This window comes from Perca fluviatilis, chromosome 3 (assembly GCF_010015445.1).
Source record: "Perca fluviatilis chromosome 3, GENO_Pfluv_1.0, whole genome shotgun sequence".
Classification (NCBI taxonomy): Eukaryota; Metazoa; Chordata; class Actinopteri; order Perciformes; family Percidae; genus Perca; species Perca fluviatilis.
Window position 1 is genome coordinate 46,452,359 of NC_053114.1, and position 20,493 is coordinate 46,472,851.

General features: G+C 42.0%; 1 protein-coding gene across 1 annotated transcript in view; it reads right to left on the reverse strand.

The window, feature by feature from the left end:
• Window positions 1-17,129, reverse strand: part of LOC120555469 (multidrug resistance-associated protein 9-like) — a 41,375-nt gene extending 24,246 nt beyond the window's left edge. Inside the window, exons 1-15 of the mRNA XM_039794162.1 lie at window positions 17,082-17,129; window positions 16,327-16,473; window positions 14,928-15,075; window positions 10,831-11,067; window positions 10,439-10,612; window positions 9,923-10,070; window positions 8,916-9,064; window positions 4,971-5,078; window positions 4,662-4,868; window positions 3,734-3,805; window positions 3,501-3,625; window positions 3,361-3,433; window positions 2,025-2,228; window positions 1,543-1,704; window positions 988-1,054 (exon numbers count right to left, since the gene is read on the reverse strand). Of these exons, the coding sequence (XP_039650096.1) occupies window positions 988-1,054; window positions 1,543-1,704; window positions 2,025-2,228; window positions 3,361-3,433; window positions 3,501-3,625; window positions 3,734-3,805; window positions 4,662-4,868; window positions 4,971-5,078; window positions 8,916-9,064; window positions 9,923-10,070; window positions 10,439-10,612; window positions 10,831-11,067; window positions 14,928-15,075; window positions 16,327-16,473; window positions 17,082-17,098 (2,038 nt within the window). The 5' untranslated portion in view covers window positions 17,099-17,129. The remainder of the gene's footprint in view (window positions 1-987; window positions 1,055-1,542; window positions 1,705-2,024; window positions 2,229-3,360; window positions 3,434-3,500; window positions 3,626-3,733; window positions 3,806-4,661; window positions 4,869-4,970; window positions 5,079-8,915; window positions 9,065-9,922; window positions 10,071-10,438; window positions 10,613-10,830; window positions 11,068-14,927; window positions 15,076-16,326; window positions 16,474-17,081) is intronic.
• Between the last annotated feature and the right edge of the window lie 3,364 nt (window positions 17,130-20,493).

Here is a 20,493-nt window from a genome sequence, read left to right on the forward strand (position 1 = left end):
ATGATGGAGACACATGGAGAGGCGTGATTGGGAGGAATGGCCTCCCTGATCTAAACCCTAGGGATGCTCGTAAGTGTACTTGGTACCAGAGCACCCTAGGCCAAAGGTCAATGATCAATTTTATAATCGTTTCATCTGATCTGAAGACATATGTTTTGGACACTCGGGTGAAGAGAGGGGCAGAGCTGGTGGTGAGTTTGGTCAGGGGGTGGGGGAAGACTCTGGACAGACCTGGTAAGCACAAACGGGTAGTGCGGGTAAATTGGGAACATCTGGAGGAGGCCCCTGTCCGACAGACAGTTGCTGGGTACCGAAGAGCCTGAAGGGCTGCAGCCTCTGCAGTGAAAGAGGCAAAGCAGCTGGTGTGGGAGAAGTTCGGAGAAAACATGGAGAAGGACTTTCAGTCTGCACCAAGGTGCAGAATTACATTCAATTTATTGTACCATTATGACTAAAAGAAAGCTGAGCCAGAAGGCAAAGCTCTCGATCTACCGGTCAGTTTTCGTTCCTACCCTCACCTATGGTCATGAAGGCTGGGTCATGACCGAAAGAACGAGATCCAGGGTACAAGCGGCTGAAATGTGTTTGAGTGGCTGGCGTCTCCCTTAGAGATAGGGTGAGAAGCTCAGTCATCAGTGAGGAGCTCTCCTTAACTTCTTCCAGGACATGAACAACTGTTTCCTGGGTGAAATTTTTGTGTTTTCTTCTCAAACTGAACAAACTGCTTAGTGCTAGAAGAAACCATAAAATGTGTGGCCCTGACCACGACTCACAAATGTCCTTTTGGGTAGTCAACATCTTTTCAGTCAGCAGCCAATAAACAACAGTTAATTAAATATCAAACTAGTCCATGAATTTTCTCTCGATCAATTGTTTGCAGCTGTAAACACAGCTAACTACATTTTCATAAATATTGATTTTGATTCTTAGAGAAAGTGTTATTTTTGTGATAATGGAAATGTAAAATTGCCTGTTTGGGAACTGTACCTGGATTGACTATCCCTCCGTTCGTATGACCGTTAACTTTCTTTTTCTGGGCTGTCTCTTTCTGGGGCTGAAATACAAAACAGCAGTCATAATCAGGCAGAGACAACACTTTCAGTTTGTTAGTTGGATTGACATTGACTTCCGAGCGTTTAACTCTCTGGGGTCGACAGCTCTGTCGGCAAGATCGAAATAAATTAGTTTATGTTTCGAGTTTGATTGGATGTATAGTATTTCAGAATGTTGTTTGGGTTGCTCTTGTGTTATAAAGATCATATTCCTGTTTCTTTTTCTCTTTTTATTAAGACATCATCGTCATTTCTTCCAGACTCTTTTGTATTGTTTTGCGAAATCTTGAAAAGTTGTGAAAGGTTTCTGTGTGTGAAGATTTTTTTTAGGATGATGCAGTTTTTCTCTATATCGAGAATAAAAAAAATGTTTTTCTTAAAACAAGTTTGATTTCATGAGGACTTGTGTCTTCTACAGAAGCGGAAACTTTGGTTCAGACATTATGGCTAATAATCATAATCCTTATGGAGGAAATTAACAGGTGTTTACTTCAGGAACCACGCTGTTGAGCTCTATGGTGGCTGGCTCGGCCAGGTGTGTGGTGATGATGTCAGCGTAGTGTCCCTCCGCCTTCATCAGCTCCACGTGGCTTCCTGTTTCCAGGACCGCCCCATCCTTCAGAACCAGAACCTCATCACAGAACTCCAGGTACTGACACACACACACACACACACAGACACACACACACAAACAAACACCACACACACAGACACAGACACACACACAACACACACACACACACACACCAGTTTTAACATAGTGAGTAACCAGTATAAACTAACCTGTAACTGCTGAGTAACCAGTATAAACTAACCTGTAACTGGTGAGAACCAGTATAAACTAACCTGTAACTGCTGAGTAACCAGTATAAACTAACCTGTAACTGCTGAGAACCAGTATAAATTAACCTGTAACTGGTGAGTAACCAGTATAAACTAACCTGTAACTGGTGAGAACCAGTATAAACTAACCTGTAACTGGTGAGTAACCAGTATGATGGACTTCCCCAGCAGCTCTTTCTTGATGCATTGCTCAAAGATGTGTTTCCCAACGTGAGCATCGACGGCAGACAGTGGGTCATCCAGCAGGTAGATGTCTCGGTTGGAGTAGACGGCTCGGGCCAGACTCACCCTCTGTTTCTGCCCCCCCGACAGGTTCACCCCCTCCTCTCCTAACTGAAAACACACACACACACAGACACACAAACACACACACGGTTGTACTGGTGCTTTAAATTATTACTAAAGAGATAGACCTTGTCCCTATCTTGCACTCAGTGCAATTGACTTTGTACACCGATTCACCGCATGTATCATTCCTATTTTGCACGCGACGCACAGCGGACTTTTCACTCCACAGACGCACGTCGGTAAATTAGGAAATGTATTTGCGCTCCTGGAGGCGGTTCAGCGAAAAAAGTAGGTGGGTTCAGGCGCAAACGTTCTCTGGTGCTATTTTGCACTTTCAGAAAACAATTCCGCCACTGACCAGGAAAAACCTTGTCTAAAGTAAGTGGTGCTAGTCTAAAGTCAGTGGCGCGTTATTCAGATGCTATTTCAGGGGCGCATGCTTGGCCATATTGGGGCTCTGTTCTGTCTTTGTCTCTTGTCGGATTATTATTTGCTGTTCAGTTTATTCTCGGCTATGTAAGTGGATTGCTTAATGCTGTTCTGTGTTTGCCTGTTCCTACCTGTTCCTTTTTTTTGTATTTTGCCTGTTCCAGTTTGGGGATTTTGTCATTAAACCTTTTAACACTACACTGCCTGCTGTCTCTGTAAGTCGGTCCACCACATTCTCTGGAAGACTGTAACACGTCTTGTGTGATGATCGCAGGTCGTCACAGTCTTGGTTCATCTTTCCACTGTTCCAACAATCACCACTCTGGTTTGGTTGAAATAAACCCTTAATTCACCCATTTACATGTAGAAATGTGCGTCTGGTGGTTTTGGTGATGTGATTTTGGGGCTGTTTCATGTTAAACTAAAAGGATTTTACTCTTTAACTAAAAGGTCTAACTCTGTAGGGATCCTTTCCAAAATGTTGTCAGACAAGACTTAGAACAATAATCTGAACCTGTCAGCAGCAAAAACAACAATTTTAGTAGATGCTAACTAACGCTGAACATTTGTCCTATAGGGTTAAATTGCAGCTCGGTTCAGGGCTGCAAGCCCTGCTTACAGCATTCTCGCTCAATACTGGACCAATCTCAGAGATCAGTACCTTCGACACCAATGCATGGGCAAATACAAAACAAACATGTTCTCTTCAACACAGAGTAGACTGTAGATGATGGCATTAGTTTCTCACCAGTGTCTGATCACCGTGCGGCAGGATTTTGAGGTCATCCTCCAGGCAGCAGCAGCTCAGGACTCGGTTGTACCTGTGGAGCGTCAACATGTTACTACACAGATCAGCTGACACTTTTTCTCTGGAGGAGCGTTATCTACCTGGAGTGGTCCAGAGGTTCCCCCATCAGGATGTTGTCCCGCACTGTCCCGTAGAAGATCCAGGCCTGCTGAGCGGCATAAGCAATTGATCCCTGCACCGAGACCGATCCTTGCTGCAGGTTCAGCTACAGACAAAGAGACAGACAGGAAGCAGAGAGTCAAGAAGCAGACAGACAGGTGAGCAGGATGTAGATAGACAGGTGAACCAGATGCAGACAGACAGGTGAATTCACCTGTTCTAACAGACTGCAGATCAGTGACGTCTTCCCATTGCCAACAGTCCCACACACAGCGAGCAGTCTGCCCTGCAGGAAACACAGCATCAGTTAGAGACACACCCCACACACACACACACACACACACACACAATGAGGAACCAAGGGTCAAGACAAGACGTTGGTCGGATCGGCCCACTCATGAACAGAAACTACCAACTCAGCAGGGACTCTGGGTCTCGTGGCAACAGGGACTCTGGGTCTCTGGGCAGAGGAGACTCTGGGCACATGTGTGACTTACTCCCAGCTATGGTGTCAGAGCCATATCAACCACTTGCCCCTTCATGGCCTCCATGGGTCCCAGGGAAGAGGGCCAGGCAGTTCCCCACAAACGACTGCTGGCTGTCGGGGACACTCCCGGTCCATGGTGCAAGCAGGTTAGATAACTAATTAGAGTATCTCAGCTCACGTGGAACTGGTGTGCGGAGGTTACCTAATCTGCAGTATCCTCTGTCTTTTTATCTCATCTGCTCTGGATGTCTCCACAGGCACAACAAGGTTTGGTTTGGTTATATTGTCCTACGTTTGCCTTTTGCTATGTTTAGACATTACTACTCCAACACACACTCCCCTCTGTCACTCACGCCCACCCTTCACCACTTACTGCACTGATTTCAAGATCTCATTTTGTACATAGTTAATTTGGTCATTTAATTTAGTCTTATTTGGTTCAACTTGATTCAATAAAGTTGTGTTTAAAAATCTAACATGGCGTTGTCTCCCTAGGTGTTCCTGAGACTACTCCTGTTTCAGCTTAGCATGCTGCTTGGATTACCCATGAAGCATCATTAAATGCAAAGCTAACTGTTTTTCCATTTGTTGCAATAAATGGTTAAATCTCTGACTGACTGAACCACATGTAAACACTCGGTCTCATCAGTTTTACCTTGTGCAGAGTGAAGGAGACGTTCCTCAGGACAGGCATCCCTTCAGCAGCTCTGGCTTCAGACACCAGGTTATCCCTGTCCTCTGTGTCGGGGTGGTGGAGTGGTTTGGTCCAGGACAGCGTGGCATTCTCCATGACGACAACTGCTGATGGGCTGCTGGTGCTGTGGTTGATGTATGGCTCTGTATTCTCTGTCAGCAGTAACCTCTGCAACACACACACACAGACAGATATTTTAAATTAACTTTTTCTCTCAAAGTTTCCAGTCAGACTGTTGGAGAAGTTCAGGAGAGTCAACGTGTACGTTACCTTGAGACGAGCCGCAGACACAGCAGCTTCAGCAAGGAAACCAACGCAAGGGGGCAACGATGAAAGAATAAACCTCACGCTGTTCAAGAGGGTGACGAAAGGAAAAGCCTGATGAAGAAACAGAGAGTGAGGCCTCAACACTCAACTCAACTCAACTTTATTCATAAAGCACTTTCAAAACCACAAGTGGAACCAAAGTGCTGTACATAAGGTATATAAACATAAAAACCTAAAAAACAATACAAACAAAACAAACAACTTACAAAGCATTATCAAATGCTAAGGAAAACAAGTGAGTTTTAAGAGCACTCTGAAAAACCCCAGAGAAGGACAGGTTTTTACAGACAGAGGAAGGTCATTCCAAAGCCTAGGAGCTGCAACAGAGAAAGCCCGATCACCTTTACACTTTAAGCGCGTTCGTGGAACTACAAGAAGTGACTGATCATTTGATCGCAGAGATCTGCTGGATTGACATTGGCTGATTAAATCAGTAACATACTCAGGGGCTAGACCATGCAGGGACTTAAAAACATACAACAGCGCTTTGTAATGGATTCTGTATCGTATGGGTAACCAATGTAGTTTCATTAAAACCGGAGTAATGTGTTCTCTCTTCTTAGTACCAGTTAAAAGTCTGGCAGCTGAGTTCTGAAGGAGCTGCAAACGGGACAGAGAAGCCTGACTCACACCCAGATACAACACATTACAGTAATCCAAACGTGATGACACAAAGGCATGAACAACCTTCTCCATATCATTAAAAGTAAGAATAGATTTCAATTTAGATATTGATCTAAGATGGAAGAAACTATTCTTAACGACAGCATTGATTTGCCGGTCAAATTTAAGCTCAGAGTCAAAAATGACACCAAGGTTCCTCACGCTAGACAGTTTTTTCCCAGGAAACAAACCCAGGCAGTCATCATCCACACACCCCCTATTTCCAAATAAAATCATCTCGGTCTTATCCTCATTTAATTGGTGAAAGTTATTTGCAAGCCAACACTTAACTTCTGCCAAACATGCTTGAAGAGACTGAATGGCACTGTCCTGTCCATGTTTCAGTGGTAGATACATTTGGGAATCATCTGCATAAAGATGATACTGAATCCCAAATTTATCAAAAATAGAACCTAGAGGCAGCATATAAAGTGAAAATAAAATTGGTCCCAGTATTGAGCCATGCGGAAACCCACACACAAGGGGGGCAACGGAAGAAGAATAGTCCCCTAAACTGACTGAAAAAGTTCTATCCTTCAAATAGGAAGAGAACCATTTAAGGGCTAAGCCCTGAATACCAACCTGATCTCTAAGACGATCAATGAGAATTTTATGATCAACCGTATCAAATGCCGCCGTAAGATCTAACAACAGCAAGACAACACGGTTTCCAGAATCAACACTTCGTAGGATATCATTAGACACCCTCAAAAGAGCAGATTCTGTACTATGACCAGCTCTAAAACCTGACTGGAATCTGTCGGAAATTTTATTTCTAATTAAAAAGTCATTAAGCTGTGCGTTCACAATTTTTTCTAGTATCTTAGAAATAAAAGGCAATTTTGAGATCGGGCGAAAACTACTCTTGTCAAATGGGTCTAAGCCGTTTTTTTTTTTTAAAAGGGGCTGAATAACCGCATGCTTAAAACTAACTGGAACAACACCAGATGACAAACTAATATTCATAATAGACAGAATACTTGGGCCAATTGAATCAAGTACCTGCTTAAACAGAGAAGAAGGGAGCACATCACCAGGAGACCTAGTGGGCTTCATATGAGCAGTTATATCATTTAGCTGCTGCAAAGAAACAAGCATAAAACTGGTCAATTGGTTCTGGGGGGCAACAGAAACGATAAAATCATTGCCAACAGATGAAATTAGAGATCTAATTCCATCAACCTTACCAATAAAATTTTTTAAAAACTCTTCACACATGTCAGCAGAAGGAGTGAATGAAGGAGTAACAGTAGGATGAAGAACAGCATTTACAGTAGAGAAAAGTACTCTAGAATTATTACAGTTTCTGGAGATAATGAGAGAGAAATAATTTGATCTAGCCAATTTAACAGCTCTTTGATATTCTTTCAGATTGTTCTTCAAAATCTCATAAGAGACTTGTAATTTATCTTTAACCCATTTGCGCTCAGCCCTCCTACACTCCTGCCAAGAGCACGGGTAGTACTGTTCAGCCAGGGCTGTGATTTGACTTTTCTTCCCCTGGCTTTGACAGGAGCCACAGCATCTAAAATCTCTAAGCAAGAAGAGTTAAACTGATCGACCAAATCTTCTAAACCTATACAGGGAGAATGTGACTCAATCAATGAAAATAAAGAAGAAACATTAAAAACAGCTGAAAAACTACTAGCTGTACATGGATTGAGGATGCGAGACGAAACTGAGGCAGAAACAGTATTACCCAGAGCAACACAAGGAAGGTTCGAATCAAAAATAACAGTCTTATGATCAGAAAAAACAGTATCAACAATCTTCACACTATCAATAGAGAATCCTAGAGATAATACAAGGTCAAGCGTATGACCACGTTCATGAGTTGGACCCAAAACATTTTGCACAAAATCAAACGACTCTAATAAATTCAGAAAATCTTTGACCAGGGGCTTTGAGGGGCAACACACATGTATATTAAAATCCCCCAAAATTAAAATATTATCAAAAGAAGGGACAATACCAGATAAAAATTCAGAGAACTCCTGTATAAAATCCCCACGAGAGTTAGGGGGTCTATAAATCAAAACACATAACACAGATTTAAAAGAATTCATTGTAATTAACTGAGATTCAAAAGTGCTAAAAAGTGCAGAAGATGAAAGTCTACACTTAAATTTGTCTTTAAAAACAACTGCAAGACCCCCGCCACGGCCAACAGACCTAGGGGTACTGAAAAAACTGCAGCCAGGAAAACACAAACCATAAAGAACCAGGAAGGCCCAGATTCTCCAGCTCTTCTCTTTTAGCTCTTTCACAAAACTAAATTTTTAAAGAGATTGTCCTTGCCCAAAAAATGTTCCCAGATAGTGTTTGTTCCAGCATCATTCTGACCTATATTGATGTTTGGAGTGGCGGGGCCCTCTAGTGGTTGTAGTAGTTCTGACGGGAGCAAAGCATGAAGTAATGTGACGATGTATAAGAGCACCAAACGTCCTGGTAAGCAGGCAGGTTGGGGGCTAACGTGGATGCTTAGCAGAGAAGGATAAAGAAAAGGGTCTTTTGAATGGCAAGTTTATTTTTAAAGCCCTTCCAGATTGTTCTCTCAACAATATTAATGTTCCCGAAAATTTCCAGGTCAGGGTGGAGATATAATATCTCTCTACCTAGTCCTGGGTGCTTCCCAAGGCCTTCTCCCTTGGGAAGCACTCAGGGGGCATTCTTACCAGATGCTGAACCACAACTGGTTCCTTTCAGCAGCTCTGCTCCGAGTCTGCTCGCTATCTCTAAAGGAGATGCCAGCCGCTGTTGTGAGGAAAACACATTTTGGCCGCTTGTACCCTGGATCAGGTTCTTTCGCTTGTGACCCAGCTTTCATGACCATAGGTGAGGGTAGACCGGTAGATCGAGAGCATTGCCTTAAAACTTAGATCTCTTTTCGTCACAATGGTGAGGTAAAGTGATTCTCCAGCCACTCTCCCATTGTCCCCTCACTGGGGAACAAGACCCTGAGGTACTTGAACTCCTTCACTTGGGGGTAAAGACTACCCAAAGTCTTCAATCCATCGGTGTCCTGCTGAGAACCATGGCCTCAGATTAAGTGGTGCTAATTCTCATCTTGAGCATTAAAAACTTTAGATCAGATTAAAAAAATGTGTGAATAATCACGAGTCAACTACGGACAATCATGAGATTAAACGCATTTAAATATTGTAATCTACTGACAGCTCTAGAATATATCTATAATATCAATGTTTTAGTGTGAGTGTTGCTCACTGTGCTGGTGCTGAGAGGTAGACCCAGCCAGGTGTGAATGGTGTAGGTGACCATGATGGCGATGATCGGGACGAGAGGGCTGATGGTCGCACTGAAGTTCTGGATCAGAGCAGCTTTATCCAACATCCTCCTCTCTAACGTCCTGATGTCTGACACACACACACACACACACACACACACACACACACACAGTTACATAAACACAGACACACACACAAACACACACACACACACACAGACACACAAACACACACAGACTGTCACAGCTGACTTGACCCGTGCACCCCAAACAATCATTAAAGTCTGCAAAGTAGCGTCTACATGGTAATAAACGGCTGGTTTGAGCCTGTCACTGCCCAATGAGAGTCGGTGCAGATGTGAGTTTGCGCATGCTCAGATTTAAATGGTTTACGCCATAACGCCAAGGGATCCGGATCAGGCTGCATCGTGAAATCTACGAAATAATAAACTTTTCTCATTACAAACAATAACAGAAAATGGAAATCATTTTCAAAAACATTGTAGCTATCTATGATTGTTTGATTGCTAATGTCAGCTCAGAACACCATTCAGGTGACAGCCTTTGTTGTGTTTGATTTCTAATTTGAAGCCAGCAGTGAACAAACTTCGTTATGTAGGTCCATTTTTATTGTATTGACATTACAGAAGTCTGTCGTTAGCAGGTTCTTGTCGGCTACTTCAGCCTCTAATCTAGAACTTACATCAAGGATCATGTTGTGAAAATGTGATGCCTTACGCTAAATAATAAATGACTGCTATGTAATGTACCAAGCTTATTATTCTGTGGCGAACAGCAAAACAGATCTGCGTCTGTCGCAAAGTGACGCATACATGAAGGAGAAAACCTAAGACTATACCGCAAACCCAGACATAGTACTGAAGGTAAATGAAAATTGAGCATAAGTACGTAGGAGGGTGGAGCCAGGCTAGCGTAACGTTACATGTCTCATCAGTTAACACAATCGTTACAGTGGGAATCTTCTTACCTGTGGTTTTCCTGTAGAAGGACTCCTCCCAAACATACATCTTGATGAGTTTGATGCAGCTGAGGACCTCGTTGATGGAGCGGACTCGGCTGTCTGTGATCTCCCCAGCCTTTTTCTGGAACCGGTTAATGAGCCTGGCAGACACAAACTGACACACAGAAACCATGGTCACACTCTCAGGCTCCATCTGCAATACTACGTTTGGAGACAAAAATGATCTCTGTCCACCAGGGTTCAACGTTAAGCTTAGTTCTGTTCCTCAACACAGAACATTTTCTTAGCAGACACACACAAACACGCAAATGCACGGTCGCAAGGAGCGGCGTCTGCCAGTAACCCCGACGTGCAAGGAGGTGGGTTAAAGGTAAAATCTGCAAAAAATTCTGCACCCCACTGATTACTTGGATCTTCGCTTTCAAAAGATACCTGCCACAGTTAATTTCAGGCCCTGTGAAGAAACGAAATTAAACAAAACGACAAATCTCTCAGACTGTTGTCAGAAGTGTGTCCACAAACCTGGAGGACGATGAAGATGAGAAAGATGATGATGCCGATGAGAGCAGTGTAGTCGAGGATGTGGCAGGAGTAGGCGGCGCACATGATCAACAGGAGGGGGGAGGGCAGCAAAGTCGGGCACCACCGGACGGCTTCAAACAGCTTGTAGCTGTCGCTGGTCAAAACATTCACCATCTGGAAGACAGACAGACAGACACACACGCACGCACACACACACACACACACACAGAGACAGACACACACACACAGACAGACAGAAAGTTAGACAGACAGACAGACAGACAGAAAGTTAGACAGACAGACATACATACAGACAGACAGACAGAGACCCAAACACCTAACCCAAACACAGGACTCTGTGGTTCATGTCCCATGTGTTTAAAATGTGTTACCTGTCCCACAGAGACTTCGCTGTGCGTCCTCAGAGTGATGATCTTGCGGAAGCCCAGCATGCAGAAACCTGTTTTCATCCTGATTCCTGTCCGTAAGCCAATGGCCCAAAACAGAGTCCTAGAGCTGATCCTTAAGAGGTCCATAAAGGCAAGACCCAAACACAGACCTAGGCCCGCCCAACCTGAGAATGACTCCGGTTTGAGGATGTAGAGGAGGATCTCACGGACCAGGACTCCCTGAGAGGACACACAGAGACATTGGCTACTACATTCCTACACAAAGCTCGGCATTTATCAATTTGGACGTGAGCGTAGGCTGCGATCAAATCTCACGTCTGGTCTGAACTCGTGTACGCAAATTTTCGATTCAGTGTGGACTTGCGGTGCAACATAGAATCAGTTTAACAGGAGAAGGAGAAGTCATCAGTTGATCACGTATCAGCAATGGCAGATCTGGCTCTTTTAGAAGACCTCTATGCACCGGTCTGCAACATTGTTTTAGCCTGTGGGGTCTGCACAACATCGCACAGGAAAACACGGTGCCATAAATGTAGCGATGGAGCCAGATGACCCGATGCCCAGAGAGAAGTGTCCAGAACAGCCCCAACTGGGGGCTACACGAAGGAGACAGGATATTATTCCTCACTTTTAAAAGGTAGCCTATAGTGTTATGTTTGGCAATGATATTCAATACAGGAAACATGACGATGCACAACATTTTTATTTATTCTTCAGGTTTTTGTTTCTCTTTCAAGTGAATGATTTATTTCTGCCATTGACTGAGTTATTTCGGCTTGTTTTTCCAGCCCCTGTGCTGTCAGGAGACAGGGTCGAGGTGGTGGTCCAGCACGGGGGGTGGAGGACACAAGCTCTCCCTCAGCTGTTGGCTCGTTCTGACTCATGAAAAAAAAACAGGAGTGAAATAAAAGACACTGCATAAACTACCGTGTGTTTATTTAATTATAGGTACACCTACATGTAGGCCTAATAGATTGCAATAGAAGCCTGTATATTACTATTAGGACTATAGAAAAATGTGTCAAGGATGTATAAATTAAATAGGCTAAACTTCAGCTGGAGTCCGATTTACTATACGGCAACACTGTTGACCGCATCAGTGATCTCCTTCCATTCCGCATTCTTTCTAAAGCCTTTGATACCAGTTTTCAGGCTGACAAATAATACACACATTAGTGAAAATGAACCTGAGATATCAGGGTTTCAATCTCCACCTCTGAAAAGTTCCGCTTCTCAGCCGGATTACGTCTCGCCATGTCGTAAATTGTAGGGGCGAGGCCTCAAAACCGAGAATATATTGGGGCGTGATATTTAAATGACGATCGTTTCCAGCCACCGCATTTCTCAATGTACGACCATTCTTACGCTCTGATTGGTGTGATACGAACTTTTCAGGAATCCCACGTGAAGCCTGTCGTAAGATGATTTCTGCGCTCATATCTGTGCTGGTTTCTACGTTAGGTTGATAAATGAGGGCCATTATGTTGACGTATTAAAATATGTATTATAAATTACATATCTCAAATCAAGCAATCTGATGGTTGGGATGGTTCACAGCCAGAGGTTAAATTGGGCCGGAGCGCAGCTCTGCCTCCTCAGGTCCACAGCACACCCTACCGGAGCTCAGCTCCGTCTCTTTCAGCATCAAACATTTTGCTTCAGCTACGAATGTTTTGAGTGTAGCCCCGAATGTATTTTGAAAAGTTGACTGACAAATATGAAACCGGACATCGCTTTGTGTCCACTCTCGCTGTAAAAAGCTACGCAGCTTCAGGTTTATGGATGCGCTCTGCTGTGGACATGCTGCGGCAGATGTGTCGCGTTTGTGCTCCGTGCATTTCTGCCAGAAGTTTCGGGTTTCCACCTCCGATGTAGAGCAGCGTACAGCCACTTCCCTAAACGTCTCGAACGGGGCCCTGTGTTTCAAACGGGGCTCTGAGTCTGTCAGACGGTCTGAGATCTACCGTATCAGCAGAGCAATCACGTAATACACAGTAGACTATGGTGCAGGTAGATTATTTTCTGAAATATAGTGACTTTATCCTTGTAGGCTATTATAACTTTATTTTTCACAAAATATCACGACTCCTCCAAATCTCAGAGAGCACAGATGGGATGAGTTATATATTTGAATGTGCACAAAGTTTTGGACATGAGCAGAAATCTTGCTCAAACATCTGAAATATTACATTTCATTAACATTACTTCACATCATGGAGGAGTATGGGAGAGAATCATTCGTATGGTTAGGAAGGTGCTGAATTCAGTACTTCATCAGCAAACCACAGACGACGAAGGATTGCAAACTGTTCTGTGTGAGGTGGAAGCTATCCTTAATGACCGTCCATTCACAAAAACTTCAGATGATCCCAATGATTTGGAACCCCTGACTCCCAATCACATTATTTTGTTAAAAGGCAAACCTGCTCTACCACCAGGACTTTTCGACACAAGTGATCTGTACACCAGACGGCGATGGAAGTTCAGTTTCTTGCTGATCTTTTCTGGCACAGATGGGTTCGGGAGTACATACCACTGCTACAGGAACGGCAACGGTGGTCAAAGGACAAGAGGAGCTTTGTTGCAGGCATTCTTGTGGCAGACTCTACTGCCCCTCGTGGATCCTGGCTGTTAGGAAAGGTGTTGAAGACCTTTCCAGACACACAGGGACTGGTACGGTCTGTCAAAGTTCTGACTAAATGTAACATACTTGAGAGACCGATCAAAAAGATCGGTCTTCTGCTGGAAGCTGATTAAGACTTTTGTAATGCTGAAATCTCAACATTGAGGTTACCTACTCCATGGATATTTACTCGACATGGACATTATTGACTGAAAATGCACACTTGCACTATGACATTATTGACTGATTTGTCATTAGCCCCAATTTTCAATTTGGTGAATTGTTGTGTCATTATATAGTAACAATTAGGGGCCGGTGTGTTGTAGCCAATTTGTATGTGTGTGCATGGATAGTGTGTGTGTGTGTGTGTGTGTGTGTGTGGGGGGGGGGTGGTAGGTTTGCATGAATGGTTTGATCGTTATGTCACCTGCGCACCTTTGTGTATGTGCTAATCAGCCAGGGTAGTAAGGGAATCACAGGTGAGCCAGAAGGTGAATCTAGTCTGAGAAGTCACACAGTTTTTCAACCTCAGCTGTGCGATAGTGATGGGTTTTAGATCTCGTCTGTTTGTTTTTAATCTTTCAAGTCAGTTTTTTTGTATGTGTTTTTAAATACATTTATATAATAAAGGATTAACTATACGACAATGGCGGACCTAATTTTTTTCAACAGCAAGAGTTGGAAATGGCTTCAAATTCCCTGCAGTGGCATTTTTTGTGGACAGATTGCCACTACAGTAATCTTAGGGATATCCAATGAAGCAAAGAGACTGACAGTGGCACAACAGTGCTTCTTGGCATATGGAAGTCTCACTGTAAAGAAGTGTATCCTCTTATTCTGGAAAAAGAAAGAGGGACCAACACTGATGATATGGCTCACGGAGATGATGGACACACTCCACCTTGAGAGGATCCGGTTGATCCTTAAGGACAAACTAAAAGACTTTGAGAACATTTGGCAACCTTTGGAATCTTATTTTACAGGACAAGCAGTATCCTGATTGCAGTCCGGGGTGGGTTATTGCACGTAGGGATTAGGGCCTCTCATTTCTTAATTTTATGTTAATTATTTTCTTTTTTTTTTATTCATTTATTTATCCTTATTTCCCTTCCTTTTCTTGTTTGAATATTGTAAAAAAAGAAGCACTGTAATAACAATTTTGTAACTTAATTTTTGAAATTAAGCTTCATAATAAAAATATTTTATATTAACAGCAAAGGCACCCAGTGTGTGACAAGTTGGGAGTGAGACTTGGTTGTGAATTTAAAATCCCAAAATACTCCAAATCTAAAAAGTGTATCATATATTCAGTATGAGCTTCATAAAGGTAGAATTTCTGGCAGGTGTGCCTAATAAAGTGGCCACTCAGTAGGACAGATTAAAATGAAAAAAGGAAAAACACTTTTCCTTGTTTTGATAGGATTTTAAAAAGGTGATGTAATGTAAGATGACTCACTGAACAGCAGAACATCGCCACCATGAAGACGACTGAGATGGCGACAACCAGCAGCAGTCGGTTTCTCTGGAAACGAAGCAAGACTCGAATCAGAGACGCTTTCTGCAGGCCGACCGCACACACTTCCTGTTCCCACAGCTTCTGCAGCCTGCAGAAAGAAACACGCAGAAACACAGAGACACACAGAAACACAGAGACACACAGAAACACACCACGGATGGGTTACTAAACCGGCCTACTGGGGCCCTGACTCCCAAAAATGTTGCCGAAAAAATCACAGGTCCGTCACAATTGCGTCCACGTTCAAAAGCAAACTCAAAACCTTTCATTTTCTTAAGCATTTGTTTAATTACAATGTGTGTGTGTGTGTTTGTAAGTGTGTGTGTCTGTGTGTGTGTGTGTTCATGCAAAACAATTACAAAGACAGGCAAAATGACTAAGAGACTGTTGGAGTTGTCTTTATCTCTGTAGACAGAGTATAAAATGATATATGTGTAATAATCCATCCATGATCAACACACTTTGAAAAAGTAACTTAGTTACTTTACAGATTACTTGATTTTCAAAGTAACGACGTTAGATTACAAGTTACTTTATTAGTTACATTCAGCAACTGCCGACAACACCCCACAGCCTCAACATAAATATGACAACCGGTTTACTGTGAGGCAGTTCGGCGTTGCCAGTAGTAGGATCTGGTTTATTATGGCACGAAAAAGAGCAAGTCAACCGTGTTTAAGGGCAGCATTTCCTCTACAACATACAGCCCGATCAACTTCTTCAACTCTCCCCCACTTACTGGTTTTGCACCGAAGTCCAGCTTTTGTTGTTTCGGTGGTGGGGGACCTCCTTCTCTCTGCTTCGCACCACCTGCTGGGACTTGCTCTGTAAATTTGACTGCAGTGCTGCGACTCCAAATGTTTCTTCAAATTTGACGTAGTGTTTTTGTAGCTAGATAGCACTTTTTCGCCACCAGCACAGAGTATACAACGAACCTTAATATTGCCGTCTTTAGCTGACACAAACTCTAAATAGTTTCTGTATTTCCAGCTAGAAAATGCGCATCTCTCTCCTCCCTCCATTGTTGTTTACGTTTGTGTCGCTGCGTGGTACACGTGAACTGTCCTCATGCTGAAAACGTGACTTGTCGCATACGTGACTTCACTCCCCGAGAGGCAAGAAGAAAGCAAATATGTATATTTTTACTAAAGAAAATGACAAAAATAGTAACGCACAGTGACTTGGATAAGTAACTTTAATCTGATTACTGGTTTGGAAATAGTAACGCGTTAGATTAGTCGTTATTGAAAAAAAGTGGTCAGATTAAAGTCGTGTCGTCACTGGTTGTGTATGAATAAAGTTTTTTGTAGATGATTAGCGTTATTCGTTGCAGTCTGACCTGTCTCCGTTGACGTCGGCTCCATCTAGAGGAGACGGACTGAGTGTGCTCGGGTCCAGCTGCTTCCTGAACATGGACCACATCACCGGAGTCATCCAGGACATGGTGCTGAAGGACAGGAAGCTGGCTGCGTCCAGAGGATTCAACCTGAACACCAGATAACCAAACCACAATTCGCTACCAGGGGTGGGAATCACCAGAGGCCTCACCGTAATATATCATCATGATACGATATTATTGCGATTTTAAACATATTGCAATATTCTGCATATTGCATATATTGCAATTTATTACCTCTTTCAAAATTCACATTTTTTCCAATTTCAACTTATGTCCCCAAATGGAAACTTTGTCAACATCTGTTTAATCTAAAAAGATAAATTTCTGTTTGTTTATCTCACTTCAATTTTATTTCTGCAATATGGGATTGTCAAGCAGACAAACTGACCAACACATATATTATAAAAGATCAATACTTGGTGTCTGTGTACTTGGTGTCTTTGTATTGATCCTGTTTTTGATTCTGGATTTTTTTTTTTTTGTGTTTGGCATTACAGTATTGCCACTGAAAATATCCTGATACTATGCTATACCGATTTTTTCCCATATTCACTACCACAGACTCTAAAAATAAAACCAGATCTGGTTCACTACCACAGACTCTAAAGATAAAACAAAGTGTTCGTCTTTCTCTTAATTTTCTCTTATTTTGTGCGTGTTTGAGTGCTTTTAGGTAAATCCACATCCTGACTCACCCTGCTGCCGCGGCCATCTTTGAATCAGCTGCTGGGGATGTTTTACCGTTCATTCTGCTGAGACAGACAGGATTATGAAAATATATTATAAACAGTCTCATTAATCAACGGTCAATCACATTCTCTCAGCGAGCCATGCCCTGCTATGCCCTGCCACACCATGCTTTGCCCTGCTATGCCCTGCTACACCATGCTATGCCCTGCTACACCATGCTATGCCATGCTATGCCCTGCTAGGCCATGCTATGCCCTGCCACGCCCTGCAATGCCCTGCTATGCCCTGCTATGCCATGCTCTGCCCTGCTATGCCATGAATTAATATAACTACTAATGTATTACCTCTTTTTCCAAAAGCAAATCATTTTTCCCAATTTCAACTTCTGTCCCGAAATGGAAACTTTGTCAACATCTGTTTGTCGCCTGTTTGTTCATCTCACATCATTTTTATTGCTGCAATGTGGGATTGTCAGGCAAACAAACTGACCAACAAATATATTATAAAAGATTGATAGTTGGCGTCTGTGTACTTGGTGTCTGTGTGTTGATACCGTTATGATCCTGTTTTTGATTCTGGATTTATTGGTGTTTTTTTGTGTTTAGCAATACAGTATTGTCACAGAAAATATCCTGATACTATGTTGTAACGATTTTTTCAACCACCGCTATTACCACAGACTCTAAAGATAAACCAGATCTGGTTCACTACCACAGACTCCAAAGATAAAATCAGATCAGGTTCACTACCACAGACTCTAAAGATTAAACCAGATATGCTTCACTATCACAGACTCTAAAGATAAAACCAGATATTTATCAGAGGGAATTAAACTCACTCAGATTATTTCTCTAAAAGGAAACTCAATAAATTAGTTGTTTTGTTCTGAGGGAACTATAATGGGAATTTTAAGACTTTTTTTCTAGAAATATTTTCACATTCCTCTCTTCTTGATATATTATGACTTCTCCTTCTTAAGGGTTCATGTCCTGTTTGAAAAGAAAAGGAAACAGAGTTTTTTAACTTTATGTAACAAACAGAGCTACGTCACGTTCTGCATCACGTGGTAACCTTCAGGAAGTGAAGTAACGTCTGATTAGAACCCAAACCTCCATCTTTTTATCAACTTAACTCAGTAGTTTTGGTGTCTAAACCTAACCAGACTGGGACGTTTCACAACGTTAATGAAGTCTTTCAAACCATGACCGTTACTTTCTCTGGTTTATTAAAACATTCTCTTCTCAACTTCTTTTGTGACGAGTTTGTCTTTCTCTTAATTTTCTCTTATTTCGTGCATGTTTGAGTGTTTTTAGGTAAATCCACTTCCTGACTCACCCTGCTGCCGCGGCCATCTTTGAATCAGCTGCTGGGTATGTTTTACCGTTCGTTCTGCTGGGACAGACAGGATTATAAACATATATTATGAACAGTTTCATTAATCAACGGTCAATCAGATTCTCTTAGCGAGCCATGCCCTGCTATGCCCTGCTACACAATGCTATGCAATGAACTAATACAACTACAAATGTATTACCTCTTTTTCCAATAGCGAATCATTTCTCCCAATTTCAACTTATGTCCCCAAATGGAAACTTTGTCAACATCTGTTTAATCTAAAAACATGATTTTTTTGTTTGTTCATCTCAATTAATTTGTATTGCTGCAATATGGAATTGTCAGGCAGACAAACTGACCAACACATATATTATAAAAGATCGATACTTGGTGTCTGTGTACCTGGTGTCTGTGTATTGATACTGTTATGATCCTGTGTTTGGTTCTGGATTCATTGGTGTTTTTGTGTTTGGCAATACAATATTGTCACGGAAAATATCCCGATACTATGCTGTACTGATTTTTTCAACCACTGCTATTCATTACCACAGACTCTAAAGATTAAACCAGATCTGGTTCACTATCACAGACTCTAAAGATAAACCAGATCTGGTTCACTACCACAAACTCCAAAGATAAAATCAGATCAGGTTCACTACCACAGACTCTAAAGATTAAACCAGATATGCTTCACTACCACAGACTCTAAAGATAAAACCAGATCTGGTTCACTACCACAGACTCTAAAGATAAAACCAGATCAAGTTCACTACCACAGACTCTCTAAAGATAAACCAGATCTGGTTCACTACCACACACTCTAAAGATAAAACCAGATCTGGTTCACTACCACAGACTTTAAATATAAACCAGATCTGCTTCACTACCACAGACTCTAAAGATAAACCAGATCTGGTTCACTACCACAGACTCTAAAGATAAAACCAGATATTTATCAGAGGGAATTAAACTCAACTCAGATTATTTCTCTAAAAGGAAACTCAATACATTTGTTGTTTTGCTCTGAGGGAACTATATTGGGAATTTTATTACTTTTTTCTAGAAATATTTTCATATTCCTCTCTTCTTGATATGTTATGACTTCTCCTTCTTAAGGGTTCATGTCCTGTTTGAAAAGAAAAGGAAACAGAGAGTTTTTTTAACTTCATCTAACAAACGTAGCTACGTCACGTTCTGCATCACGAGGTAACCTTCAGGAAGTGAAGTCACGTCTGATTTGAACCCAAACCTCCATCTATTTATCACCGTAACTCAGTAGTTTTGGTGTCTAAACCTAACCAGACTGGGACGTTTCACAATGTTAATGAAGTCTTTCAAACTATGACCGTTACCTTCTCTGGTTTATAAAAACATTGTCTTCTCAACTTCTTTTGTGACGAGTTCGTCTTTCTCTTAATTTTCTCTTATTTTGTGCGTGTTTGAGTGCTTTTAGGTAAATCCACATCCTGACTCACCCCGCTGCCGCGGCCGTCTTTGGATCAGCTGCTGGGGATATTTTACCGTTCATTCTGCTGAGACAGACAGGATTATAAACATATATTATAAACAGTTTCATTAATCAACGGTCAATCAGATTCTCTTAGCGAGCCATGCCCTGCTACACAATGCTATGCCCTGCTATGCAATGAACTAATACAACTACAAATGTATTACCTCTTTTTCCAATAGCAAATAATTTCTCCCAATTTCAACTTATGTCCCCAAATGGAAACTTTGTCAACATCTGTTTAATCTAAAAACATGATTTTTTTGTTTGTTCATCTCAATTAATTTGTATTGCTGCAATATAGAATTGTCAGGCAGACAAACTGACCAACACATATATTATAAAAGATCGATACTTGGCGTCTGTGTACCTGGTGTCTGTGTATTGATACTGTTATGATCCTGTGTTTGGTTCTGGATTCATTGGTGTTTTTGTGTTTGGCAATACAATATTGTCACGGAAAATATCCCGATACTATGCTGTACTGATTTTTTCAACCACCGCTATTCATTACCACAGACTCTAAAGATTAAACCAGATCTGGTTCACTATCACAGACTCTAAAGATAAACCAG